The sequence below is a fragment of the Fringilla coelebs genome, assembly GCF_963513975.1.
Source record: "Fringilla coelebs genome assembly, chromosome: 8".
In the NCBI taxonomy this organism is placed as follows: Eukaryota; Metazoa; Chordata; class Aves; order Passeriformes; family Fringillidae; genus Fringilla; species Fringilla coelebs.
This window is the reverse complement of record NC_140066.1, coordinates 29,213,865-29,241,161: the sequence shown is the minus strand read 5'-3', so window position 1 is coordinate 29,241,161 and position 27,297 is coordinate 29,213,865. Positions and strand designations below refer to the sequence as shown.

The following is a 27,297-nucleotide window of genomic DNA, read 5'->3' as shown; positions in this document are numbered from 1 at the left end:
TTCTAAAGCAGTACACAACAATCCCTTCAGCAGTTAGTTTATCAAATTTAATTATTACTGCCCCATTCTTAAAACATGCAGTGAAAATTTGATTAGTTAGTTTATCAAATTTAATTATTACTGCCCCATTCTTAAAACATGCAGTGAAAATTTGATTAGTTAGTTTATCCTATTTTATTACTACTGCCCCATTCTTAAAATATGCAGTGAAAATTTGATTATAGCATTGCCTGAATGAGAGCAAGGTGATCAAAACTATGAAGAAGAAAAAAAAAAGAGATTATATCAAACTCAATGGCAAAAAGGAACTTAATCTTTGTTATTCACCTTGGCAAGAATTAGGGCCCAACAAAGTAAAATTAAAATCTCTAGGCCTCTCCTCAACTAGTGCAAATCAGCAGGCTCTGCTGAAGGCAGTAGCACTGCAAGGATTTATGTTATTTGAGGATCTGGTCTTTTTTTCACTTTTTTACTTTCCATGGTTTGATTTGGAGGAGGATTCTTCTTTCACTGTGTCCCTTCAAGGGACTCATTTAGCTCAGTAAGCTTTTAGCATTGTTTCTTGCTTTTTGTGAATGTGGTTTTATTGGAGTTCTATTGGAGCTCTTGGCTGGACCATCTCCTCTGTTTGGGGGAGAAGGTCATAGCTTATATCACCTGCAAGAGCTCAAAAAGACAAAGCTGAGTAAATTGAACTTAGACTCCAATCTGGCACCATTGATTATTATAGATATTCATAAACTGAAGATAATCAAAAGCAATTGCAAGAAAGTTGTTGCCACGAAGTTTCAAGAAATGCTAATGGATCTCAACATCTCTTTAAGCATTTAGATCATCACCACTAATTTTACTCTTTCCTTTTTTAAGATGATTTTTGATAATCTGCACTGTCCACTTTTCTACTATGTCTCTATTTTTGAAAAAAATCTCACTTAAAAAGATTGGGACCCTTAAAAATAGCTATACTGCTCATTTCAGCATGCAGTTAATTCATAGTCCTTGCAATTTCAACATTTCTTTGCTGTAAATCCAAATTAATGCTCACACTCTTTCAGGTGGCATTTTCATCCTTTTTCTGTCGAGAAAATAGCTTCTTCAACAGATAAATGAGAAGAACTATTGGAAATCCATGCTTATTGTTGTCAGATTGCAAAGAATCACCTTGGCATGTAGGTCAGGACTTTCTCAGTTATTGTTAGAGAAGGCCAAGTGGGATTGCAGGTGCTGTAGAGGAGGGGGTGAGTATGGTTTTTATCAGGTATGTCCTGAAAGATGTTCTGGAAATCCTCAGTTTTTGGAAGGCCTGGGCAGCATTTTTGTGTCATAATTCAGCCAAGCTCCTGAAAGCTCAAATTCATATCACTGTGACAGAAGAGGCACCATGTGATCTTTTTAGTGGCTCAGCCTTTCTCACTTGTACTTTTAGCAAGAAGGTGACCTTGATGTTGGTTTGTAAGAAAGATTTCACAAAAAATAACTTTTGGAGGTTTTCCCTTTAGGAGTCAGAAAATACAGATGATGTCTCAAGTGCTTTGGTAAAGGGACATGATTTCCCAGCATCATAATGATAACTGATTACACCTGTGTTATTTTGTATACTCATGCCAGAAAAAGAAGACATTTAGACCAGTTTCAGTGTGTTTTCATACAACATAAGGCTTAAAGAAGCATAATGATTAAACCTCATATACACAACCAAAAGTAAAGAAACTGGAGGAGTGAAAGGGGCTAAACATGCCTTAGAGTGAGAGTTTGTTGATGTAACATACATGATGAAAAAGCTGGAAGAGTGTGTAATATGCATCAGCTTAGACTTCATTTAATCTAATTTGGACTCTCTGTTGAATTTGGTCTTGTCTCAATAAAGCACTGTCTTTGCTATGAAAGAATCAAAACAAGTCCATGAATGAAAGAAACCCTGACCCTTCTGAAATCAGAGACAAAACCCTCATTGAGAGCCAGGATTTCATCTTGCATGCCTAGAATTTCTCAGAGGCATTCAAGAATATTGCAAAGCCCCCATAAGATTTCCGTGCAAAAGGGTTCCAAGTAATGCTTATTCCTTTGCTCACAGACCTTCCCATGAAGAGTTTACCCACCTTCATAGAGAATATGGACTTTGGTTTTCACTGGTTCCCTCTGTCCTTCCCCAAGGCAGGTCTCTGAAATCAAATCCTTTCTGTACCTGGTGACTATTTCCAGGGTTTTGTGGATGCAGGTGAAAGTTCTGCTCAGGAAGACAGCTGTGTATTGGCTTTTCAATGATTTTCAGTTTTGTGTGTGAAATAAGGCCTACACATCTGGGCAAGGTGTATGATAGTTTTACAAAACCTGAACAGGATTAAGGGTTTCAGGTGCTGTTGAGCTTGTTTTCCTGTGTTTACTCAGAAGTAGAGCAACTAAACTGGAACCTGACAGAAGGCTCAGTGTTGGTTGCATATGGGTTTTTTGGCCTGATTCTGTGAGCTGAGCTTGTGAATCCCACAGTGAGCCCAGTGGTGAGCACTTCAGAAGGCAGCAGGGACCTGCATTGCACTGGGCTGTGTGTGGGCAAGCAGTTCTATTCCTGGCTGGTAGGGCAGCTTGCCTAACAAATTCAGCTATAGAAAACAACTACCTGATGGAGCAAAGAGAATGAAAGTAAAAAAAGGCCTCTGAATTTCCCTTTCGCTGTGCTGTAGTGATTGATTTTTACATTAAGCTTGTTCCATTATCTCTTAACATCCCCCCACCTACACACAGACATATTCAACTTCATGACAAGGGTGTGAGAATTAGGTCTTTCTACAGAAACTGGAGTGCTCTTGTTGCTTTGGGGAGTTAAGAGTAGTTAGAGCATATCTGCAGCAGTAAGAGAGCCATTTCTGTGCAGGCAAGGAACCCAGATTTAATAGGTTTTCATGTAAAGCTGCAAGCAGGCTGGCCATGAGGCCCTGGGGGACAGGTAGAGGCAGCCAGGAGCTCGGCTTTCCTCTGTGCATGTGCACATTCTGCAGATGTTGGCACTGCTTCCATAAATTGTGGGTGGTTTGGCAGCTGCATCCCAAGCACTTAAGCCTTGTTAGGAGAGTGGGCTCCTCAGGGATGGCCTGATGGGAATCTAAGTGGGTGTACCATTCCTTCTTGAACAGATTGGAGGCAATGAGCCTGCCATCCTAGGAACTGTAAAGGGGAGTTATTTGTTACCACTAGCAGGAGTCATTAGGTACCCCAGGAAACAGAAGCCAGCAGGGGCATCTGTGAAGCATCACATGCAGGATGATGCCACAGGAACTGTCTGCCTGCTGCTGGGTGCATTATACAACTGCCCAGTTCTCTCTGAACAAATTATCTGTGTCCCTGATGCAAGACCAGCCAGCGTACATTTATGGGTATGAGCACACTTAGTTGTGTCTAGAGGTAGAGTGGAGTCTAAGAAGGGTTCCTTCCCTGTATTTGTAGTGTTGATGATAGAAGCATTGCAAATTGAACATGCACACATGTGGTCTACCAGTTCCCAATGGCTAAAATGTATTTGTGACTCCTCTGTTGAGACAAGTCCACAGGTCAATAAATCCCTTTTGTTTTTTCTCTTCCATTGAGTATAATTGCCAAAGGAAGCAAAAAGGCAGTGACATGTTCTCTATAAACTACTAACTGTATCTCAAGAAACATTCTTTTTGATGGGTTTTTTTTTCCTTATAAAACAATGATTTTGCTGAAAAGTAACTCATAATTTCTTGGTAGAATTAAGAGACATAAGTAAAATCAAGTGAGGTGTTTCACCATCACAATATCTCAAAGGGTGGAGAAGTAGAACACAACATTGGAATTGCTAAGTAAAGGGCCATAGATTGAGATAAACACTAATGTTTAACTAATCATTCATGCTGCTTTTCAGAGTTAGCAAACCTAACCCTTGCTGTTACCTGGCCAGAAGCTCAGCATCACTGCACCCAGAATAGAAAACCACCATCAATGCATGTGGTTAAGAGAGCATCATGTCATTTAGGGCTGAAATGTCAAAGTGCTAAATACAGAATTTTGCACATGCGTTCTTCTGGACAAATTTTGTACAGCCAAACCCCCTGAACTGTGCATGTAATTTTTAAAACATTCATATGCAGTGGGTTAACTTGTATACTACCTGAAGCCTCTGGGGCACATTTCAGCAAAGTTTGTAAAAGAGGTTTTTTTTTCCCCTTTAGTGCCTTTTAGATTGGTAGATGACTGTTCAAGTAAAAGAGGATTTCTTGTGTAAAGAAAACTTATTTTTTCCTTTTCCCACACCTATTTCCCCACCCCAAACAGATAAATAATGTGCTGAGTCTAAGGTTTTGGGTCCTCTAACACGACACAGGAAACAGCCCTGAAATTTATTTTTTCTTATGTTTTATAGCCCTTCTGTAGTTGTTATCATTCCCTCCTCCACCCTCCATTTTTTTTTTCCTGCTTTCTTAATCAACATTTCTAGGGTTTCTTAAGCCCTTGTGCATACTTTAAAAATGGAAGGGATTTGATGTTCCCCTACTTTTCACTGCTGGGGTCACCCCCACCCATGTGAAAAAAGCACCTGTGTGGATGGTTTTTCTTTGTGCTCTAGTTTGAAGAGTGGAACAATAGAAGAGGCAGCTGCATTCTTTCACGGTACACACACAGAGATGTGAATGGATATCTGGCTGTTAAGTCCTGACTCTTGGGCTCCAACATCGTGGTTGTGCAGCAGCCCTCACTCCCTGGCAAGGCACAGAAACTTTCAGGGCCGTTGGATTGATGTGGTGCATTGTCAGGAGGCAAAGATAAAGTCCCAGTAAGAGTAATCCTACAAATGGCACAAACTGCATGTGCAAACTAGAGCTGAGGTTTTTAGGTACTAGATTCAGCATTGCTAACTCAGCAGTGGTGAAGTATTGTCATCAGAACCAAATCTGGCATTGGCAGAGATTTGGAGTGGCACGAACGAGGTGTGTGCAGCCACCAGACGGGCTGCACTGCTTTACCAATTATTTTGCCATATCAGAATTTTCCTAAACCAATGAAAGAGTGTTTGTGGAACAGTTATGCCTTTTGATATGGGCCAAGTGACCTACCAGCTGTTTTCTGTTTCTGGTTTCTGTACACTTTTGGTTTAGTGAACTGTAGTAACCGCCAGCATCTGCTTCTGTCTGCTTTGGGTTTGCATATCAAGTACTCTGCTCCGTGTTTGCGCCTTTTAATTCCAAATATCAATCTCTGTACTAAAAATCATTGCCAAGTAACCTTCCATTCTTCTTTTCTGACCTGCCCATCTAATCACCAGCTACGAGCGCACAGCTCCTGCCTGCATGCCGTCAGAGTGAGTCTGAGCTGCTCAAACCTCAACTCCAGCCTGAACATGAATTTTTGTCTCTGCAGGAACATTAGGGGGGGAAAAAAGTCACCAGGGCTACTACCAGCTCTCCTTATTGTTTGTATTTATACTTTTAGTTCGACTTCTTTTCTCTCTGGAGGTTTTGATTCCACCGGTTTTGTTTGGGTTTGATTGGGCTTTCCTCTTTTTTTTTTTAATTTACTTTTATTTTTTATTATTGCTCTCCCTCTTCTCATTTTGTTTTCTCCATTCTTTCATTGGAGGCAATGAGCCGTCCAGCGGTCGGAACTCCCCTGTCCCCTATCGGCCTGACAGTCGCCCTCTCACTCCAACTTACGCTCAGGCCCCTAAACATTTCCATGTTCCAGGTAGGAGCTGGCACTGTGTGTGTCTCGCTGTCCTGTCACAGTGTAGAATGTAGCCTTTGTAACTTCTGTCTTGTCTCCATCCTTTCACACCGTTTACCATGGGTTGCACCCTCAGCATTTGGAACTGCTTCTGGGCTTGCTGAGAGGAGTAGTGCTTTAAGGAACATAGGGGTTTAATTGTGATTGTTAGCTATTCTCTTGGTCAGCTGTTTCACTCTTAGAATGCTTCATTTTTCAGGGTTGTTTGATGGCCTGTGAGTTATATATGAACTATGTAGGGCTTGGTTTTTCTCCCAGTTGCACCAGCTGAGCACCAGCATAGCTCTAATTTTAGGGCTGGTTTTGATTCACATGAAGAAAAGAGGTGGCCAGTGAGCCATTACATACATTGTTCATTCAGATTGTTGTGGCTTGGTTCAGTCTCGAACACAGCAATTCTAGTTTAGTGTCCCTTTCTTTTTAAAGCAGGGGAGGTGTTTCTTGTTCTGTGCAATGGCTTGGTGTCCTCAGAGACTCCTGCAGATCCACAAGGATATGTGTGCCTTAGGATGCCCTTTCCACAGAGAGTAGTCTCTGTTCTGAAGTGAGCTCTACAGTTGTTCCAGCACCTGGGAAGACCATATGTCTTGGATTTTGATGGGATGAGCTGTGTGTCCCTAGGTTTTGGACATGCATCTGGCTGCTTCAGTGCTAACTGAAAGCCTTGTTCTGTCCAGTTACTTTCAGATTCCCTTCAGCCTGGTGTTCCTCCTCTGCCAGAGGTTACTGCCCTTCCTTGTCTCCTCAAATCTGGCAGATAAACAGTTTGTGCACCCCCCTTTCAGTCAGGGTGACCTGGCTGGGCTGAGGTCGGCTCTTTTAACCGCTTAAGGCTCACCTGGCTCTCAGTGCCTCACTAAACTCAACCTAATTGCATGAATAGCTGTGAGAAGTGACCTGGAGCATGGTGTGGGAGCTCTCCTCACCAGCTGGGGCCCTGCAGCCAGGGAAGGAGCTGTGCTCCCCTCTTCCCTGCAGCTCTCTGGTGTCCGTGTGCACAGAAGGACTGCATGACTGCCCTTGAAATGTTCCTTCCTGTTTGCTGGTCAAGTGGCCATAACAGATCCCACACAGGAATGAGGTACCCCAGCCTTTCTGTGCAATGAGTTTGCCTGTTTCTTTAAGGATGTAGGGTTCTGCAGAGTGAGATTTGCCTCTGTTTCAATAGATTTTTAAGTTTAACTTTCCTTAACACCAAAGGCAAAGTTGTCTCCTATAACACTTTAATTGGATCTGTGATACAGCACATGTGTTTCTGAAATTCCTTTTCATCTTTCACTCTAATGTAACTGAAAACTTTTTTCAGGCAGCATAAAGTAGCAAAATGGGTTTCTGACATTAATTTTCTAGCTCCCTGTAGTTCAATTTGCTCTTCTAATAAGATTTTGGCACATTTTTGCACTGTTGTGCTGATTTTGGATTAGCTTTTGTATTTGTAGCTGTGCTGAATACACGAAATGTTGGCTGGGGTGGGAAGGTAGTTTAGAACAAAATGGTTCCTGTCTTAGATTATTATTTGGAAAAATATAGAATCATTTAGACATGCTGTAGATTTTACTACATTAGAGTTCTGGGAAGTGTTTTTACTCTGATTTACATAGGTAATACGCAATATGGTGGGCCTTGTGTAAAAAAATTACAGAAAAAACAAAGAAAAATCTGTCTTTAAGGTTTGAGAATTAGTAGCATATCAGTGAACACTGCATAAAGAATCCCTTTGACTCACTGGAGTGTGGCTGTTGTTGCCTGTTCAAAGCAGCGTCCTAGGTGGCTGTTTTGTTCTCTGGATTTTGAAGTGGATTGTAGGCTCACTGCATTCTCCTCTGTTCAATCCAGCCAGTCAGTTGGAAAGAAAATTGAGCTGTTCTGACTGAAGCACAATTTTCCACAGAAGTTATTTGGGGTAGTTTCCCCCAAATGGCTTGTATCTTCACCATTAAAATGTCTTGCCTGTTTGCATTTCTTCTCTTTTATCCCACTTTAAAATTGATGGTTCATGAGTTGATGCATCCACATGTTACAGAATCAGCTCCAAAGGACTTCATACCACATGTCTTTGACTTTTCACTTGTTCTTATGTTTTCTTTTCTTTAAATAATCTGGTTTTGTATAATACTAGAAGTAGTTTTCTGGCTTTTTCTTGTGCTACTTCCTTGATTTGGTCTATCTATTGCTTTAGTGGTTATCTTTATCTACAACTGAAGTAGTTTTCACATTTCCTTTTTTCTGTTTCTTAATATCACAGATCAAGGTGTCAACATTTACAGGAAACCGCCCATCTACAAACAACACGGTAAATGACCTTTCCCTTTTTATTTCAAAATTGGAGTGTCAACTGAATTTAAAAGTGTGCAGTTACTGAAAAGCATTCAGTTTTTGCTTTGCAAGCATAAAAATTTACTAGTCTGAGCTTGAAGTGGCTGTAATTGCATGTCCTGGAAAGTGATTATGTTTTAAAGCCTGTTGTTTCATTTGGATTATATGGTTAATCTTGCCGTGTGGATATTAATGGCAAAATTGCTATTAGCTGAGATTTTGCTGTTTGCATTATGATACCTTCCAGCATTTCTCTTCTTTAAGCTTTTATTTTAAGAGTACAGGTACTGGTCATGTTAAAATGGATTAACAGCTGACTGATCTCTGACAGAGACTTCATGAAATATCCTTATTTTAAACAGATACAGTACAATAATTTATTTCAGCAGCAAAGATGGAGATGTTATAATCAGACTGGAATTCTAAATCTACCTTTAATGTGGCTTTAAATAAGAATCTTTAATTAGTGAAGATACTATAGGTGACTTATCAGTGACAGGGCTAATTTGACTCAGCCCTGTGATGCAGCTCAGGTTGTTTGCTGTACTTGTTTTTCCAGGTGTTTGGGTTTTGAGTTGGACAGCAGTGTTGGTGTTGTCATAGCAAGTCTGAAATGACAATGATGGCAGAAGCCCACAGACTTGCCTGTCTTCAGAACCACAGGGGAAGGCTGCATTATAAAGGAGTGTGTTCACTCTTATAAAGAACATTTTAAAGGAATTATTATGAAGGAGTGTGTTCATTCTTATAAAGAACATTATAAAGGAATCATCATGAAGGAGCGTGTTCATTCTTATAAGGAACATTATAAAGGAATCATCACGAAGGAGTGTGTTCACTCTTCCCTCCTGCTGTGAACAGACAGCTGTGCATAGGAGATGGCTTTTATTTACCTCAGTGAAAGACAGATGACTCCACTATTTGTAGACTGAATTTTCATCCCTTTGCAGATGTTTTATCCAGTGAAATGTATTTAGGGTTAAGTAGCAAGTCAGCAGCACTGCAAGGCTTAGATGAACAGTTGGCTGAGAGCCAGTGAGCTGGGGTGAGCAGGAAAGCCCACAAGTCCATTCTGTAGTCAGGAGTGAGCACTGCAGATTACACTGCTCGGCTGCCACATCAGAGTTTTCCCCTCTTTCTTTTTTTAAGTTTCAAACCATATGCTCATTTTGAAAAAAAAAAAAATCTTAACATTGTTTCTGTTTATTTTTATGGTTTTAATGTATCTCCTCACCTCCCATTAACATGTGAATGTTTAACCACTGACATCACCAATTCTAATACGTAAGTACTGTTTGAAGTCGTGCTTTTGTAAACTCTGACCAGCTCCCTCCATGCCTGCAGTTATGCTTAGAGTTTTCCAATCATCAACTGCTCAGAATTCCCAGTGATATCTAACACTGACGTTGCTTAACTACCTGGAACGTGTTGGATGAGCAACACAGTGCATCACTTTGTTAAAAGATGACTTTCTGTTTAAAAAAAAAAAAAGAGAGAGAAAAGGAAAGAAAATTCTGGAACCATTCTGATGTGATAGCCTCATATAAGCAAAGGTGATTGGAGCTTACAATTTCCAGATTGGAGTTAGTTAAGGTTGGGTTTAATGTACTCTGAATCCTATTAGATGATTTTTTTTTATTTTTCAATGTCAAGAAGAGAAAGCCATAATGCACATCCTCACATGCTTTTACAAGGCTTGGCTCAAAATGGAATTAAAGTGGAAGCCCCACTACCAAGCTGTTCTGTTGGTGAGGTTCATTGCTTTGCAAGTGCCTTGCCCTGCCAAGTTGATCTTAATGGAGTTTAGTATTTATTAATAAGTTCATGTCTGCTTTTACTACTACTGCATGCTCTAAGCAAGGGCATGCAGCACAAAAAATCCCCTAGTTAAACATGTTTGTTTCAGGTTTCTTTTCTTCTTCGTTTTGCAGCTTTTCACAGATAAAATAATTAGCAATAGTAATGTTAGGATTTGTACTGTTACTCTGATCTATTCATTTGCTTCCCGAAGAGGGAAAACTTATTAGTACATAAATTTGAGTTCATCTTCATAAATAATCAGCTGTCCTTAGGAGATATTGGCAAATGCTGTTAGGCTGCATTTTCTCACTCTTGCATAATCATTCTTACACCGTGAAATCCGAGTAGAATCCAAAGCTGATTTGGGGTTATCTTTGGGGTGGGGATGCGGGAGGAGAGGAAGGTTTGATTCCAATCTATTGGCAAGAAAAAGGCATTGCTTTGCTTCAAACTGCAGTTGGAAAAGCAAAACATGAAAATGTTTGCTTTTGAAAACTAACTTCTTGTAAAGTATAGCATTTTGCCAAAATATGTGCTGCTCCAGATGATTACACAGCTAAGTTCCCTGATTGCCACCTAGATGCAGCTGCCTTGGCAGCACAGAGCAAGTCCTCCGAGGATATCATCAAGTCCTCCAAGTTCCCAGCAGCTCATGCACCAGCACCCAACGAGATACCAAAGATTGAGACTGACCACTGGCCAGGCCCTCCCTCCCTGGCTGCCATAGGTATGGAAACACAAACCCTTCATCTCTGCAGCTCCAAAGGTACTGCTGGCCAGGGCACACAGACAGCACAGCTGCAAAACATGTAGGGAAGGTGGTGTCCACTCCAGATGCTCAGCACAAAGTGTAGTTCTGGTGAGAGCACTGAGTGTTTGAGTCTGAAACTGTTGAATTGCACTGAGTAGAAGAGGCTTTGCTAAAGCTCTTTGGGATTGATCACACAGATATTAACCCATAAGCAAAATTTTTGAACTCTAGTGCAGTAGCTTAAAAAGTATGGTGTGTCACACTGTCCTGACTTTTCTCAGCTATTCTATTTACTCTTTTAGTCCTAAGCTAATAGCAAAAATTCCACAGAAAACATAATTGTTTCCAACCACATGACTAATTTCATGGCAAGAAGCAACAACTGAATTGGAACAATTAACAGACTAAATAATTCCTGATTTTCAGAGTTACTGTTTCCACAGACTTTGTATTTTTCTTTTCTATTATAGCACTACATATATCTTATTTTCTTTTCTTTAATCCATGTGCATCATCAATTTAAATTTTTTTCTTTGTATCTTTTCCCTCTGTTGTGTTTTTATTGATCTCTGTAGCATAAAATAAGCATTCTAGTCTAGGTTCATTTCTGAAGTCCTGTCTGAAGCACTGAGGTGTTGTTTGTTTCAGGTCTCTGTGAGGAAATGTATGGTTTTCATAATAGTGGGATCTTCACAGAAGTTTTAGGAGAGGGGACACAGAGTGGGAGAGCTCAGAGACCAACTGAAGGGGCTGCACATACAGCAGCAGCTTTTTGAAAATGTCCTTAAGCTGGGATTGCACCCTGACAAACATGTAGAGCCCCTGAGTCACAGGAATAACATCAACATACTTGAAGCTCTGTCATCTACACACTTGAAATGTTTACGTACTTTAAACACTGAGTTTGTCTAGCACAGTGTTGGTAAATAACTGTATCAGATAAAGCCCTGTGCAGAAAAAAACAGAACTGCTGTCTAAATGCTTGCAGCAATAGCACATCCTATGTATTCATGGAATTGTCCTGGCATCCAGACTGGGTTATTTCTTAAGAATATTCAAGAAGATAAAAAAATATTCAATAAAAACTAAGGAACTAAAATGTAGAACACCTGTGCCTTTAATTTATTTTAGCTTTATCCAATGGATCAAATTAGTTTACTTCATTTTAGGCTAAAATCAATGCCTTGTTTATTTCAAATACCGAGTGTTCATTTAGGAGACTAATGTAGTTTAATTTTCCATTTGAAATGTTAATTCAGGTTTGCTTCTCTGAGTCTAGATAAAAGAGTAAATGTAAATCAGACTTTCGTTTTTCAGCTGTGATCAGTTGCTGGTGTTATTAAACCCTTTGTTTTCAGAACCAGCAGCATGAGCTCCTTTCTCTGTTAGGGTCAATCATGACTTTTGTATCCAGGACCATTGCTTGGTTTGGAACTTGTGTGTAGTTTAAGCTCTTGTTTAGTTTATAAGAAGCCTGATAACCATAGGGCAGGCTACCCAAGTGAGTTTTATTAAGAAGGAATTTTGAAAAAGTCTTTTGACTTTGCAAGGAAATACCGCTTTGTTTATTCAGCAAATCAAACTGACCAGTTCTGTGAGCTAGCATTGAAATCTTGGAGCTGCAGTTGAACTGATGCACAAAGCTCTCTCTGTGCTGTGGTTTTGTGGAAGCAGGAGCTGACATGAGACGCAGATCAAGTGGAAGGGAGGAAGATGATGAGGAGCTGCAGAGACGCCGGCAGCTGCAGGAGGAGCAGCTCATGAAGGTGGTTATAAGCTTGTCCTCATGCTGTTTCTGAGCATGCCCCTTTGCTTTCTGTAAGCAAATCCTAACACTGTCTTGATCAGCCTTATTTTATTGATATGTTTTTTTTAATTGCCATTTGTAGCTCAACTCTGGTCTGGGGCAGTTAATATTGAAGGAAGAGATGGAAAAGGAGAGTCGCGGTAGGTCAGCCCTTTCTGCCAGTCGTTACGATTCTCCAGGTAATTCATGGAGGCAATAAAGCTAATCATGAACAACGGGTACAAACACCACAGAATGCACACAACAAGCAGAATACACATATCAAGCAGTGTCCCAGAAGAGAGACAGCTGGGAAAGCTGCTTGATACGTGGTTATGTGGTGATCTGCCCTGAAAGAGTGGCCTGATTCACCACCTGGTTTTGTGAGGGGAGGAATGTCATGGTTGTTTTTTTAATTAGAAGAAATATGAGGCTGAGGATTTTCAGGCAATTTTTGAGGAGAGAGCTGCTTTAATGAAGATATGGAGTGGGGTGAAGTGTTCAGTGACTCTGACATCACACACGTGCTAATAGGATGGATTATTAAATTACAGCAACACATTTTGCTTACACTGGTGGCTCCTGTCCCTGCTTAGTCTCTTCTCCCAGGAAAAGATATTCAGCATTATTGACCAGTGGGACTGCATATTCCAAATATAGCCAGTGTTTTGACCTGGGCTGACATTTTAATTGGGTGTATTTTGTTCCAAAGCAAAAGCACAAAAGCTAACTTAGATTAGTGACTTAGATTCTTTGCCTTGCTGGACATTTTGATGCATGGCTGGGGCCTTCTCACATCTCCAGAGAAGGATGTGGGGGTTTTATTTCACTCTCTTTATTCACCAGCCATTGTAACATGAAAGCTGTACTTTGAGCCAAGAAGAGAGGAATCTCTCTGGAGTCATCCACTGGAGCAGTTGCCAAGCAAACTAAGATTTCCTTGTGTTCCCTGTTTTATAAGTGTGTTGTCTTGATGGCCTTGGAGAGGATTCCTGTGGCTCTCACTCACTGTCTTTAATTTTTATGTGGCTGGGTCTACCTGCTCAACTCAGAGCTTATGATTTTTTATTAACCTTAGCACAGGTGGAGAACTCCTTTATTTGAGATGTGTCCATCCTTCTTTGCAGGGATAATCAGTGCTGTCATCAATTCCCTTTTGGAATCAGGGGTGATGCCAAAGGAGATGCCATGGATGACCCATGAGCATCATTTTCAATCCAGAGGAGACCACCTTGATTTTGAGCCTGGGAAAATCAGTGTCCCTTTTTAATTTATTAATTAATTATTAATTTATCATGCCACCATGGCATGATAAAGCTGTTTGTAACTCACAGAATGTGTGGAAGTTTGTGTTGAGTTTGGGACTGAGTTTTTTTAAGTCTATGTGTCTCAGTTGTGTGTATGCTTGGCTCTTTTAACTGTGTCTTTTGTAATAGGTGATTCCTCAAGTGCTCTATATTTTTAGTGATTCCTCAAGTGCTCTAGTTTTTTAGTTTCCATGGAATTTTTCCAGTAAAATATTTTCCCTTCCTCATTCAACAGCACATGCTTCAGCCTCCAAAACCTCTTCTCTCCCTGGGTATGGAAAAAATGGACTTCACAGGGTAAGAAGATGGTGATTTTGAGACATGAAAGGTGGCATTAATTATCCATGGCATTTATTTCCATATCAATTGTATTGGATTTTCAGTTTGATAAATGTTTCTTAGAAAACCACTTGAAGTCACACCAAACCTATTTTCCCCTCCCGCAAACTACTTTGTTAAAAAGGCAAGAAAGAAAAGAAAGAAACGTTGTAAAATTGAGGGGGAAATAAAAAAATCAAATCAATTTATTTCTCCCCATGTAGCAACCTGCTTGTCAAGTCTTGAAGTGTGAATTTATGTTCTGTCCCTCTTTTGCTGTTACAGCCGGTCTCTACAGACTTTGGTCAGTACAACAGCTATGGGGATGTGAGTGGTGCTGTTAGAGGTAAGGATGGGGAGCCTTTTGCAGTCTATTAGTAATAAATGTAAAAATGTGATGATGTTTGATCATTCCTGCTGTTTTATATTAAGGCTGTGGATGTGATTACTTTGTATTTGCTCAGTACATTTTAATTTTCTCTGGCAAACTCAATTAACTCAAAGCGCTTCAAATACCTGTTAAAAATGTTGAGTTTATTTTGCTAAATCTGTTATGTGGAGCTGATCCTTGTTCATACTTTAGCATTGGATCAAATGGAAGGCAAATAACATGTTGATTATCAGGCATATGAATTGAGTTCTGTGAGTTTTGTGTTTTCTTTCTCTGAAAATTACCATCAGCTGTGCAGTCTGGAACAATATGCCGCAGTGAAGAAAGGGGGATAAAGCCCTCTGATCCCCCTTGCTGCTCATGATCTTCATTATGACTTTGACCTGGATGTGGTACCAGTCAGCACCAAATAAAAATTGACAATATTATTTATGAAAGTTACAAAACTTGGAGAATTAACAAAAAGAACTGCAATTCTTGGAGTGTCCGACTCTACAAGCAAAGTCCAAACTTAGAAATGTTGCTGGCCTTAGAGAATCAGATGGGATTTTGGAAAAGTCAGATATAACAGAAAACAGAGAATGATTCTCTGGTAGATTGTGACTGATTCCTGTCCTTCCACACTCTAAAGCTGATGAGATTTCTCTTTTGCTTTTCAGATTTCCAGGTAGAGTACGGGTTTTCATCAATCAACTGACAGCAGAACCTAAAGCAGCTGCTTGTTGAACTCTGAATTTCTGCTACAGGGAAGGGTTTCTTAAGACAATAGCTTTGATTTTCCTGCATGTTTAAGCATAATCACCAATGTAGATCCTTGTCAACAAAAAACAGGCACAGCCTCGGATTTCTCCTTCACCTCCCCAGAGCTGAGCTGAGACAGCTCACACCTGTACTGTGACCTGCTCTGTAAAATCCACTGTCTGTTCCTGTAGGAGTTATCTGTAATAGCCTTCTCTGGACACATGAGGGTGGATTTATTTCCAGCCTCCCTGGTATTGACCCCAGAGACACATAGAAAGTCTCTTCCAGAGGGAATTTCCTCTCATTCCAGGAGCTTTGAACTCCTCAATTTGCTCTCCAGACAAGGTGGCTGATCAGTAGTTTTCTACAGTGCTGCCATCCCAGATGAGCCAGAAAGAAGTGTGCTTGCAAATAGAAACCTTTTTACTTCAATTACTGCCTGCAAGGTTTTTTTTCAGAATGGTTTGAGTCTGCCTGGCTCCTCAGCACAATCACAATATGAAATGGCAATTTAAGAAATTGTTTAATTACTTGGATAATTTTGTTAATGGCATATCAAAATCATGATGACTGGAAAGAGAATGAGATTATGGGAGGGGAGCAGAGCTGTCCATGTATTGTGCTCCAAATGTTATTTCCTTAGATTTAGTACCTGTGTCAAAACAGCACCTTTTTACTGCATCCCTGTTTGTGTTCATAGTAAAAATTACCCATTGTAGAGACAAAAAAAAAAAAAAAAAAAGGAAATCCCTCAGGTGATCCAGGGAATTACAAGAAGGAGAGCACAGAGGTGTAAGAGTACTTCCTGTGCAGCGGGTGGGATCTGAATTAATGCTAGGGAAGAACTAGAGAAGAATTTCACCTAGTCACTGGGGTGGGAGAGGCCCCACCACTCTCTTGGGGTGCCCAGGTCCCCTGGAAAGCGGTGCTGGTCAGCTCAGGGGGGGACTGTCACCAGCCTGAGCAGGGACAGGAGCTGTGGTGGCTGCGGGGACTGGAGGATCCCTCTGCCCACCTCACAGGAGTAGTGGACAGTAGCCATGGCAATGATTGAAATAATAAGACCAAGAATTAAGACTTGAGGGAAGTATCAGGCAAATTCACCTTTGTCTTCTCCACTACTTGAGTGCCTTTACCCTCTGTGTGTGTAACCTTTGTGTCTGATGTGCCTGTATCCGATGCAGTCCCTCCCGGATGGTCATGTCCCTGGAATGAGAATGGACAGAGGAGTATCTATGCCTAACATGTTGGAGCCAAAGGCAAGTGCAGCTGTTACTCATTTCCTTCAAGGTGTGGAAGGTTTTACTGTGAAATGCAGATAAAATATGGGAAATGTCTTGGTTCCCTTGTTTTCTTTTCCCTCACCTCAGTCCCTGCTCCTTATGTGGCAAACCTCTCCCTTTGTTCTGGGCTGTGTTCTGCAGGGCTTAGTGCTCAGGCAGGCTGAGGGCAGCCCAGGTGGGATCCCTGGGGCAAGGAAGCTTTTATAGGGACAAAGTGACAGATGTGGAAGGTGCTCCATAGCTGGTTCTCTGCCAGGCTTTGCCCAGCCAAAGCACCAGGCCAAACTCACCAGGAAGGTCTCACATCTGTCCAGTTGGAAAAGTGCTGCAGAATATGGTGGCTCACAACACACTGTTGAGGCTGTCTTAATTGCAAAGATTATGGGAAATCTTTGACTGGAAGTAAGATACCTACCTGTCTGTCTGGATCTGTTCCTCAGCTCTCAGCACTGCTCACCTGAGACCTGTCCATAGTGTTGAATTCCCTGTATGAGAAACTCTTCAGGAGATTTATTGGGAAAAGAGACAATGTCTGCTAATTACAATTTAAGACACAAATTAAAATGCTTTTACAGCTATGTCTAGAGATGCCTAAGTAAAAAATGAATATAATATATCAAGGGAATTCAACCAGGGCTGTGTTTTAAATATTACAACTTTATAGCTGGTGAACCTTCCATGAAATCATGATTTTGCCAAAGTTCCAAGGATCAGAATTTCTGCAGTTAAGTGAGGAGCTCACTTTGCAGACCAGATTACTTCTTGTGCTTCTGAGTCACCTCCAGGCAAACTGTACAAGGCAATAACCCTGGCTTTATAAGCTGAGACCCCAGTGCACTGTGCAGCTACAAGTGGTTTTATATATTATATAAATAAGACTGTGGGGACTCCTAAGATACTGCTTTTTATTTCCAAATAATTTCTCTTTCAGTGCAATAGAAATTCTTACAGTCACCACTGCTGTTGATGTACCCAGTGATTTGGGAAGTTATTTTGGGTGACAAATTCTGTCAGTATTATTAAGGACAAAATTTAATGATTATTTATTTGTGGTTATTTTAATTAAACAATTATGGGAAATTTCCTGAGATAATAGATCACTTTCTGTTGCTATTTATAAAGGTGATGCCAAATACTCAGGATGTGTGAATTGGCAGTGTTTTTATTCATGTCAATTGTCCAACACTAACTTACTGCTGCTAAAATAAAATAAGCCAATTCAGAGTCAGCATGAAAAGTAAAGATTAATAACCCTAAGAATGACCAGATATTACCAAATGGTTCTCCAGAAAGGACAGAATTTGTGCATCTTGCCAGCCCAGACTGAGACATGCCTTGTTGTGAATATTTAAACATAAAATGTACTTATGACCGTAGATCTTGATTTAAACTCTGCCTGTTTAAATATGAAAAGTTACATTTTAGTTTCCTATAATGCTGTTTATAGTAGCCATTTCCAGTATCAAACATAAAAAATGTAATTCCAAGTATAGACCTAATTGTACAATTGTGACAATGTCAGACTCTCATACGAATCATATCTCACAATTGGTATGTAAGCACACATTATTTAAATTATTATTACTTACAATAAAATCAGTGGTGTGTTCATTGATGCCTGAATGTTATTTATTATGTTTTTGAAAAGTTCATTGGGATAATTGCTAACAGTGGAATGAACTTAATTGCTGAGACTGCACAAAAGTTGATTAAGTCAAACTTCTTGACTGATGTTGAACTAATGTAATTAATAGCATTTGATAATAGCTCAGCTCTCTCCAGGAGAGTGTTGGTGGTCTCACTCATATTCCCAGTGGGCAAATAAGACCCATAAATGACAGTAAAGGCTGAGCCAGTTGCCACTGAAGTTTCCAGAACATCTTCATTGACTTGAGTAGGGGTTGGATGAGGGCTCTGGGAATGCTGCTTTCCTACAGAGACATGCAGTGGGAAGGGCTCTACAGATGCTCTGGCAGACAGAACATGAGCTCTCCTAAGTCATTCCAGGCATGGAAGTGTCTATCCAACAAAAAAAAAAAAAAAAATAGAACACAGTTTTATTTGCCAGGGATGATTCCAGAAACTGATTTTAATATTTTCTGAAATCCTTTTCAAGCAGCACTGTTTCTATTCGTTGTTTGAATTCTTTAACTATCCAAAAAGGCAAGGAAAATCATGTGATAAATTCCACTGAATGCAGTGGCCCTCCACTGATTAATATTTTGCTCATTCAGAGATGCTGCTGTTTTCATGTACTTCCATGTTTTTAAAGCCCCCTCCCTGTCAGTCCTTAGGGCTGACCACACTCTGGCAACCGTTAGTTAGACCAATGAGTGACAAATGCAATTACTTTAATAAATTTATACATTGATGGATGAGGAAATACTTTGCCTAGAAAGGACTCTGCCTGATCAAAACCAGCTGATGTATTATATACAGCATAAAATTTTGGCTTTACAGTATGAGGTAGGTCAATGCTAAACAAGTTCTAGATCTGTTCAGATCAGCTTGTTTTCCATACAACTTTAGGAAAAAAAAGGATAAGAAAGAAAAAAAAACCCACCAAACTGATATTTGCTTTGCAAAAGAAAACAAATATTTGTGTGTTTATGAAAATGACACACATTTTTTTTCTGTCTGCTTTAGACTATAAATATAAATATCTCTTTTTCCCCCTTTTTATACGTTGTTAACAGATTTTTCCATATGAAATACTCATGGTGACCAACAGAGGGCGAAATAAAATACTAAAAGATGTAGACAGAACCAGGCTGGAGGTAAGAGAAGCAAGTTCCTAAATGCTCTTTCCTGCTAAAGTTGTTTGTTGTTTGTGAAAGCTGGAACACTGAAATGTGGGTCCTGAGAAATGTGGGAAGATTTCTCAGCACTAATCAGGGAAAGAGGGGTCAGACATTGGGAGGAAGCAGCTGCATCTCCTCAAACAATCTCCCACAACTCTGTCTCCCTGCTCATAGACTGAGCCTCTCACAATCCCCTTCTGTTTTCAGGCTTTTCATTGTATACTAGTGGGTTTGCTAAAAGCCCAAAATTGCACAATTTTCTTAAGATCCAGACTGGAATGGAGCAATACTTTGTTCTTGGACCATCTCTTTGCTAAGAGTCAGTATCAGCCATCCTTGAGGACCAAGAGTAACTTGCTTTAACTCATCATGAGTCCTGTGACTTAGTTAGAAGACTGGCTGATATCCAAAAATGCAAAGATCTAAATCTCTGCCAACAGACAAATATAGTTTACAGCTTTATGGCTTAGGAAGACTTAAGCAGCCCAGTAGAATGCTGGGGATGCTTAAGTCCTTAATCTTCTATGGAGATGAAAGGAAGGAGCCACAGAAATGTGGGTAGTTTGGGTAACAATTTGGGTTTGTGCCCATTTTTATTATTAGATATGTGGCCAATAATCAGAATTCAGTGCTGTGTTAGACCAGTGCCACAGGGAGACCCTGTCCCCATCCAGTGCACCGTAAAGTGGCTGAATGAGAAGTAACCTGTGCACAGGACAGCACCAAAACTCGTTTTATTAGCAGCAGAGAAGTGTGCTGAACAGTTAGCCTGGCCAGACATCTTCCTTCTCAGAACCTGGAGCACATCAAGCTGCAGCCCCTCTGCAGAGCACTCCTGAAAACCCAGGGTCTGTTGGGATTTCCAAAAGCAGAGGTGACTTGCTAAAGCCTGGGACAGGGGCGTGCAGGAGCTGGTCCTGTTGTCTGGTCTGTCACTGCCTGTTGGATGGCTTCAAGCCCATCCTTTCTCTGTCTTTTGCTTATTCAGCAAATGAAATATTGATTGTTCCTTGGCACCCAATTCCTTGAGGACTTGGATATGTGTATGCCAAAGCCTTATTTTTTTCCAGCAATGGCTCTTACCCAGCGACATAAAATCCCTAAGGCGCTCCAACCTCCTGTTGTGTCTCTTTGGCTTTGACTGACCATTGCCTTTTCTCTTTTTTTTATTTTTTTTTATTTTTTGAAGCGTCACTTAGCACCTGAAGTTTTTCAAGAAATATTTGGCATGACGATACAGGAGTTTGACAAGTTACCTCTCTGGAGACGCAACGACATGAAGAAAAAAGCAAAACTCTTTTAAAAAATCTCCCTTTAAACAAACCAACCACAAATGATTGATAGAATATTGTATCACACAGTCCAAACTGTTTGGAAGCAACTACTTATCCACCAAAAAGGGAAAATCAACATAGTGGCACCTCTGCAGTTGAACAAGATCAACAGTTGCCCTCCTGGAATTCAGGGAGAAAATATCTGGGCTCAGAAACAGCAGTGATAGTTTTCAGAGGTGTCAGCCTGTCACCTGATGTTGTACAAGATAGAAAACTGTTCTGTTCTTCTCCCTCAAGGATATTCCCTTTACTTCTCTCCACAATATGATGGACTTTATTGCTAGAGCCAGGAAGTGCCCTTAGGATGCCTTGTAGACTAAAGTAGTTGTAACCACTCCAAGAACTGGAAGAGAATATATACATATATAAATATATATATATATATGTATGGGTGTTTGCCTGTGTGCACACATGTATTTATATCTCTCCATCTATCTCTGTGTGTGTGTATGTGTGTATATATGTGTGTATATATGGAGAGGGACATAGCTAGGTCTGTAGTGAAGGAGAAACCCCTTGTAACTTATCCCACATGGTCACATCAAGTCTTTCACCCAACAGTTTCTCACTTGGCACTCTTCTGACACGGTGTTTTCTTCGTGTAACACAGCCTGTGGTGGTGGGCACTCTGCTCACCTGCAGGACACACCACTTGGATTTCTGGAAAATGGACTCCTTGTAAATATTTGCTAGGATATAAGAAGTGAATTGCTGTGTGTGTGTGTTGTCAGTCTTCCCTCTTCCACACTTTCTGCTTGAATTAATAAGGCTGGAGCTTAACCAGTCTTTTGAATTATTTAAGATCACATCAGTAATGGGAATGATGGAGAAGAGTCAGTTTTCTTGTAATTTACTCCAGGAGGTGGTTGCATGAGGGTGGGAGTGGCAGAGTGAAAAAATGCTATTTTAAGTGTGCCCTGGTTTGCATCCAGAGATTTCAGGACAAACTCCCTGCTAGTAATTACTAGTACAGCTCATCAGGCTGCAGTGGAGTTGTAGGATTTTACAATGTCAGGGAGAATGGTTCTCTGCAAGCTAACATGCAAATTCATCCCTCTTAGGGAGGAAATGTTTGTGAATTGAAAGGTACCATCGAGGTGCCAAGCTCTGCCAATAGAGGCTTTTTGATTAAACTGCAGTAGCTGTTGTCAATATGGCACAGTGCATGGGGCCAAGCACTCATTTTAGTTAATGTAGGTTTTCACTTGTGCTTGGAAAAGAGGGCACAGACTTTTTTTTTTTTTTTTCCTGTCTTGAAGCATCAAAGCTCCAGCCTTGGTTATTTTTATTTCCCTTTGTGCCTGACTTGGTTTTTGAAGACAGAGTAATCATGCAAGACAGTTTCTGAGCTGCACTGAACTCCTTATTGCTTTCAGTCTTCTTCCAATATGCTGCAGCTTGAAAAACTGCCTGTATATACCTTAACTGCTTCTGGGCAAGTCCTATGCAGAGGAGGACATGAGCACCAAAGTAATTGAATGGATGCAGTGTGGCTGCTTTTTCTCTTCCTTGGTGCTTAACTGCCAATGCATAACTGCACTAACGAGCCTGTCTCCTGATGGGAGAGGGTCCTTTAGGTTCTGTGTCTGTCTAAGAATATCAAGGTTTCCTTTTTCATGCAGAAACTTCAGGCACTGGAGACAGCAGAACCTTTGTATTTTCTGTTCTGTGAGACATTGGTGTTAAAATCTGGAAGTCAGGAAGAGGAAACAGTCCCATGTGGTTCTGAGATTCAGTATCACTGTGTTGAGTTCTCTGTATCACCAAATGACATTTCACCATGAGCTGTGCAGGACAGCCCAGACCCTGCCTCTTCTTTGCTGGTTTAGGAGCTCCTGTTGTGACAGATCACTGTGGTCCCTTTGATAAAATCTGAGATGAAGATTCAGTAGGGGGGAGACAGAGACCAGGGCTGAGCACCTGCTCCATGTCCCTAGGGAATGTGGGTCTGTGGGACAGGCTGCAGAACGAGGCACCAAGGGTCTGGCACCATCCCAGGAACATCCCTGGGGACACTGTGACATGCACACTTGTGAGTGAGCTCTCTGGGTGGCACTGAGCTTGCAGCAGGGATCAGGGTAACATATTTCACCTCATTTGTTAGAACAGGGATCTAAAAGGTTTTTACAAGAGCTCTGAGAAGTAAAGGGGAGTGTCAGGGGCTTAAAATGCATCTTTGAGTGACTGCTGAAAGCAAATCCATACAGTGAAAGAACAGCAGTGTTTTACACTCACAGACTTTGTGACTGCTGGGATCTCAGAAATTCAGTGTTTGGTCACCTGCAAGGTGTGGCTTTACTTTGAGACAAACATTTGAGTTTTAATGCATTTAAATTATTGAAATTCTCCACATTTTGTCATCCCACATCCTACAGACACTCAAACTATTAGGCATTACAGGTCTTTTAGTTCAAGTCACCTTGGCCATACCCCTTTTAGACCTGAGTTGTTCTCTCAAGGCCTTGAGCTGCCAGTCTGCATTTTTCTGTCTCCCTCTCTAGGTTACTACTGAACTTCTCACAGCACATATGAACACACTACCCAGTCATTTCAGAAATGACTAAGCCAGGTTGTTTTCTTACCTCTCCCTCCTATGCAAAAAAAAAAAAAAAAGAAAAGAAAAAGAAAAAAAAAATGAACTCAGCCTCTTAGCCTTGAAGAATGGCATGGTAATTTGGATCTGCCTCATCAACTGAGAATTTAAAACTGAAGCTTAAGCTTGGGAAGGAATGAAGAGAAGCCAGCTTAGATGTTGCAGAAACAACTCATCTCTGACTGGATTTTTGGGCCACTGCTGGCTCCCATCTCACTGGTGTGGAGCAGTCAGTCAATTCACAGCCCTCTGCACTAGACTTACTCGTGCTTTACTCCTGACTGAGAGCACAAAGGGTTTTCTGAGCTTCACTTTCATGCCTGCAGTTAATTCTCAGCCACCTACATGTAGACACACCCAGGAGATCATCTGTCCACAAAACCCACGCTGCAGCAGCCCTGGGGGAGGGAGGGTTTCTGCAGTGGGCTCAGTGGTGGTCGCTGCAATATTTTCTGTTCTTTCATCTGGTCTTCCCACCTAATGAAAACAAAATGTAGCCCCAGGGAGAATTTTCTTTGTAAGCAATTAATCATTCTCCTGGTATCCATTGAGTAGCAGTTCTTAGTAAGTCCCCTCTTTGATATTCCCTTGGGACATGTCAGGAGTTGGACTAGATGATTTTTCAAAGGTCCTTTCCAACCCAAATCATTCAGTGATTCTATGAATATGCCTTAAGTATATGCTTGTGTTCTTCTATCTCCTGCAAAGCATTTGAGCTTCTGATAAAGTCCCATCCCATCAATGCTGGCAACACATTGTCATTACCAAGAGGACTAAAAACTGATTGCTTTTGTCTTCTGTTTTCTCCTTTTCTGCTCTAGGAGTGATGTAAGAGCAAGGCCCAGTCAAAGCATTGCAGAATAGCCCCACGTGTACACCTGGGTTTAAGTCCACATGGGATTATGTGCAGATCCTTGAGCACAGGCGCATTTGTGGCACACACCCTGCCCATGTGGAGCTCATTAAATGTGGCTTGTGGTGTGCTGGGCATGTACTGCAGTGTGCTGTGGAAGGTTAGGCTGGGAGGACTCCACAGCTTTGTGTGGGATAAGGCATCTCTGTGGCTCCAGTAGTGCTTTTACCTCTCTCAAGACAGGTGTCACCTCTGCTCACAAATCCTGCAGTCCTAAACCTGTGGGCCAGGCACTGAATGCTTGCTGCCCTTTTCCTGTTGCAGCTGGGGAGTCCTTTCTCAGCCGTGTAGTTCAGGTGTCCTGCTGTTCAACAGAGTTCAGCAGCAGCCTCTTGTGTAAAAGTTGGCTACACTGAAGCTAGACACCTTTTGAAGTGAATCCCTTTCCACAATCCCTGTGTCTCCTGGCAAGGTGATGTCCATGGACAGAGAAGGGTTAAGGTCTGGGAAGGAGGAGGGTTGGCATAATCTTGATTTCTCCAAGGTGATGCTTGGCAGGATTAGAGGAAAACACTGGCATGAGCCTGTAGTACCTGTTTCAGACTGTGGGGAAGTTGAGTTTGGAGTTCACAGCATGTGAGCACCCACACTGAAATTAATGGTATGAAGCTGTTAGAACAAACAACAGGAAAATTAGGTCTCAAATGGTAAAAAATATGAACAGCCTCAAAACTCTTCAGGGAATGATTTATCTTGGCTCCTCCTGACTTAGGAGGAGATGTTGGCATATTTGGCTTGTAGGGCAGACAAATGAAAACCACCTTTTTCTCTCACTCCATGATTCATTGCTTTCCTCTGGAATGTGTTTGTGAAGGAGGATGTCCACATCCTGAATGTTACCTACAGCAGTGAGGAACACCAGTCAGTGATAATGACAATGCAATAAAACACTTGCAGGAAACAAGAATTAAACTAATCTCTCCAAAATGCCACTCATCTTTCCATGCCAGAGGGATGCTTAGGGCTTGTCTCCACTGCCCCCTTCCCCCTTCAGTTCTCCCCAGGTCACAGTCTGGTTTGTGCCCTGTCAAACTTTGTGGCCCTGTCAACACACCCACTGGAGTCCAGCATAGTCTTCAGGGTAGATGCTTAGCAAGGGCTGCTCTTGACAATAGGTGGTACATTTTTACCCCATTGCTGCCAAATGAAGAGCTGGAGAGAGCTCCTGAGCACTGTGACAGTAGCACAATGCACCTTTTTCCCTTAGTGTAGAGCACTCCTATCACTGTGGGCTGCAGCATTGCTCTGGCTGGTGAATTTTGCCTTGTGATTTCTCCCACACACCTTTTTTTGTGCTTAATAAGATAAGAAACAACAGCAGCAAAAAAAATCCATCACAATGCAAAGATACTGAGTTTTCAGTCAGACAACTCTGCTGGCAGGAGCTGTGTGATGCCCACATTTGGCAGAAGTGTTATTAATTTTAATGTAAGCATCAGTGCAGGAAGTGGGAATGTAATTGGCCATTAATGTTCTTTGCCTGTATGCAAAATAAATTATTTGTTGCCCAAAGGGCTTCTAACAGGGAAATAGATTTCTGCTAATGAGTTGCTCAGAAATGCTCGTCTTTGTGAAGAGGTAATACTTCCACATGCACTGTGGTCCTTCTTTTGAGGTAGAAAAGAGATGACTGAAGGCAAACAGTGGCCTGTTGTGTCAGGATCACCACAGTTAGTCCAGGTGTTGCTCCCAGCACTGGCAGAGCTGAGGCCCACAGGACCCTGCCCTGGGCATGGGGAAATGCAGCTCTGGGAATGCCAGTGGTGCCTTACCAGGCTGAGTCTCTGGCTCCCTTCGGATGCTGTGACAGGTCCCACTGGACACCAGCCTGGGCTGTTGTCACTGAACACCTTCAGAATGCACTTCCCCAGATGCAAACCCACTGGCAGCAGTGGAGGCTCTCCCTGGCACTGCACCCCTGGAGCCAGGGGAGCCTCTGTGCCCAGCCAGGAGCTCAGTGTCACTCCCAGAGCAGCCCTGTCCACGCAGTGAGGCTTGGTCATTGTGGACAACTCTTCCTTGCAAGGGGGGCCTTACAGCTGGGGACTTTTTTTAAGCTTTGGAAACTGAAACTAATTTTTTAAAGGTATACTTTCCTTTAAATCAGTAGATTTTGGCAATAGGGTTTTTTATTATTTTGTTTTTCTTTTCTCCTCCCTCCACATGTTACAAACCAGCGTTTTGGGGAGGTGTCCCGGTGTTTTCCATTCATCTGTCTCTTTTTCTGAGTCTCTGTAAAAGTGAATCAATGTCTTGTCTGTACAGTAAGTCTGCTTGTATGCATAATGAGAAGTTGAGCTGGGTTGCTGTTCTGTACAATTAGTGTTTCCACTGTCATACTGCAAACAGCACATATTGCACTCCTGTGCCACTGTAATCTGCATCACCGTTGTACTCAAGTCAATGAATAAAGTTTGGAGCTTTATTCTTAATTTCTGGATTCATGTTGCCTCATTTATTTGGATTTTTCTTTTTCATCTTGCAGAGTTATAAGAAAGGTCTCTTACAAAAATAGGATGTGCTCTCAAGAAGAGAGCTCTCAGAGAGGTGAGATATAAACGATAAGAGCAAGACAGGGGAAAGTAAAAGGTTTGAAAATTGTTACAAGGCTTCTGGTAGCTAAGCCACTAGAAGTAGATAGGTAGAAAATAGATTCGTGTAAACCACATAGAAGTGTTATTTTTGTTGTCATTGAGGTTTAAAATGACCTGAGATACCACCAAGGTGAAACAGCTCATGCTGTTGTGTCAGCTTCAAAGGCTAAATTGTTTCCTTTCTTGATCTTTGCAAATTCAGCTAAAATGTTAGTCCCCATCTTGAAAATGTTTTCTGTTTCAAGGTAGGTGTTGGCTTAAACATCTGGAGTTTAATCCTGCCTGGCCTTGGTGTGGGTGTGGAAGGTGGGGGATGATGCCCCCCAAGGAAATGGGGTGTTTATCACACCCATTCTGTGCTGAGCTCCTGGGGTCCTGCAGAGCATGGTGGCAGCAGAATTAAGCACGCAGCACCTCCAAGGGTGTGTGCAGCACAACCCCTGCACAGTGCCTGTGCCTCCAGAAAGCCCCTGCAGCCCCAGGGTCCGTGCCCTGCAGACACCAGGTTCTCCAGCTTCTCTCACTCCTCCGCCCTCTGAGGCTCCCCTCGCCCTGCCCTGATGTTCTGCACAGGTTCTGCCTTGTGGCAAAGGAAAAGCCTCCCCAGGGCTTTGCTTCCATGGGCTGTGTTGG

At 41.6% G+C, this 27,297-nt stretch overlaps 1 protein-coding gene across 11 annotated transcripts in view; it reads left to right on the top strand.

Moving 5' to 3' along the window:
• Window positions 1-26,495, top strand: part of ABLIM1 (actin binding LIM protein 1) — a 192,337-nt gene extending 165,842 nt beyond the window's left edge. For 4 of the 11 annotated variants that reach the window (XR_014616344.1, XR_014616345.1, XR_014616349.1 and 1 more), the window contains 9 exons: window positions 5,593-5,697; window positions 7,982-8,029; window positions 10,433-10,579; window positions 12,278-12,369; window positions 12,493-12,589; window positions 13,932-13,993; window positions 14,300-14,360; window positions 15,065-16,405; window positions 19,126-19,206. Coding sequence is in view for 1 of the 11 variants with exons in the window: in XM_084210467.1 (XP_084066593.1) it covers window positions 5,593-5,697; window positions 7,982-8,029; window positions 10,433-10,579; window positions 12,278-12,369; window positions 12,493-12,589; window positions 13,932-13,993; window positions 14,300-14,360; window positions 15,065-15,072; window positions 16,331-16,405; window positions 19,126-19,206; window positions 20,420-20,533 (890 nt within the window). In the remaining 10 variants the exon portion in view is untranslated. Of the gene's footprint in view, window positions 1-5,592; window positions 5,698-7,981; window positions 8,030-10,432; window positions 10,580-12,277; window positions 12,370-12,492; window positions 12,590-13,931; window positions 13,994-14,299; window positions 14,361-15,064; window positions 16,406-19,125; window positions 19,207-20,419 lie in introns of those variants that run through there. The other 7 variants (XR_014616347.1, XR_014616350.1, XR_014616348.1 and 4 more) reach the window with 5 other exon arrangements.
• Window positions 26,496-27,297: the final 802 nt, after the last annotated feature.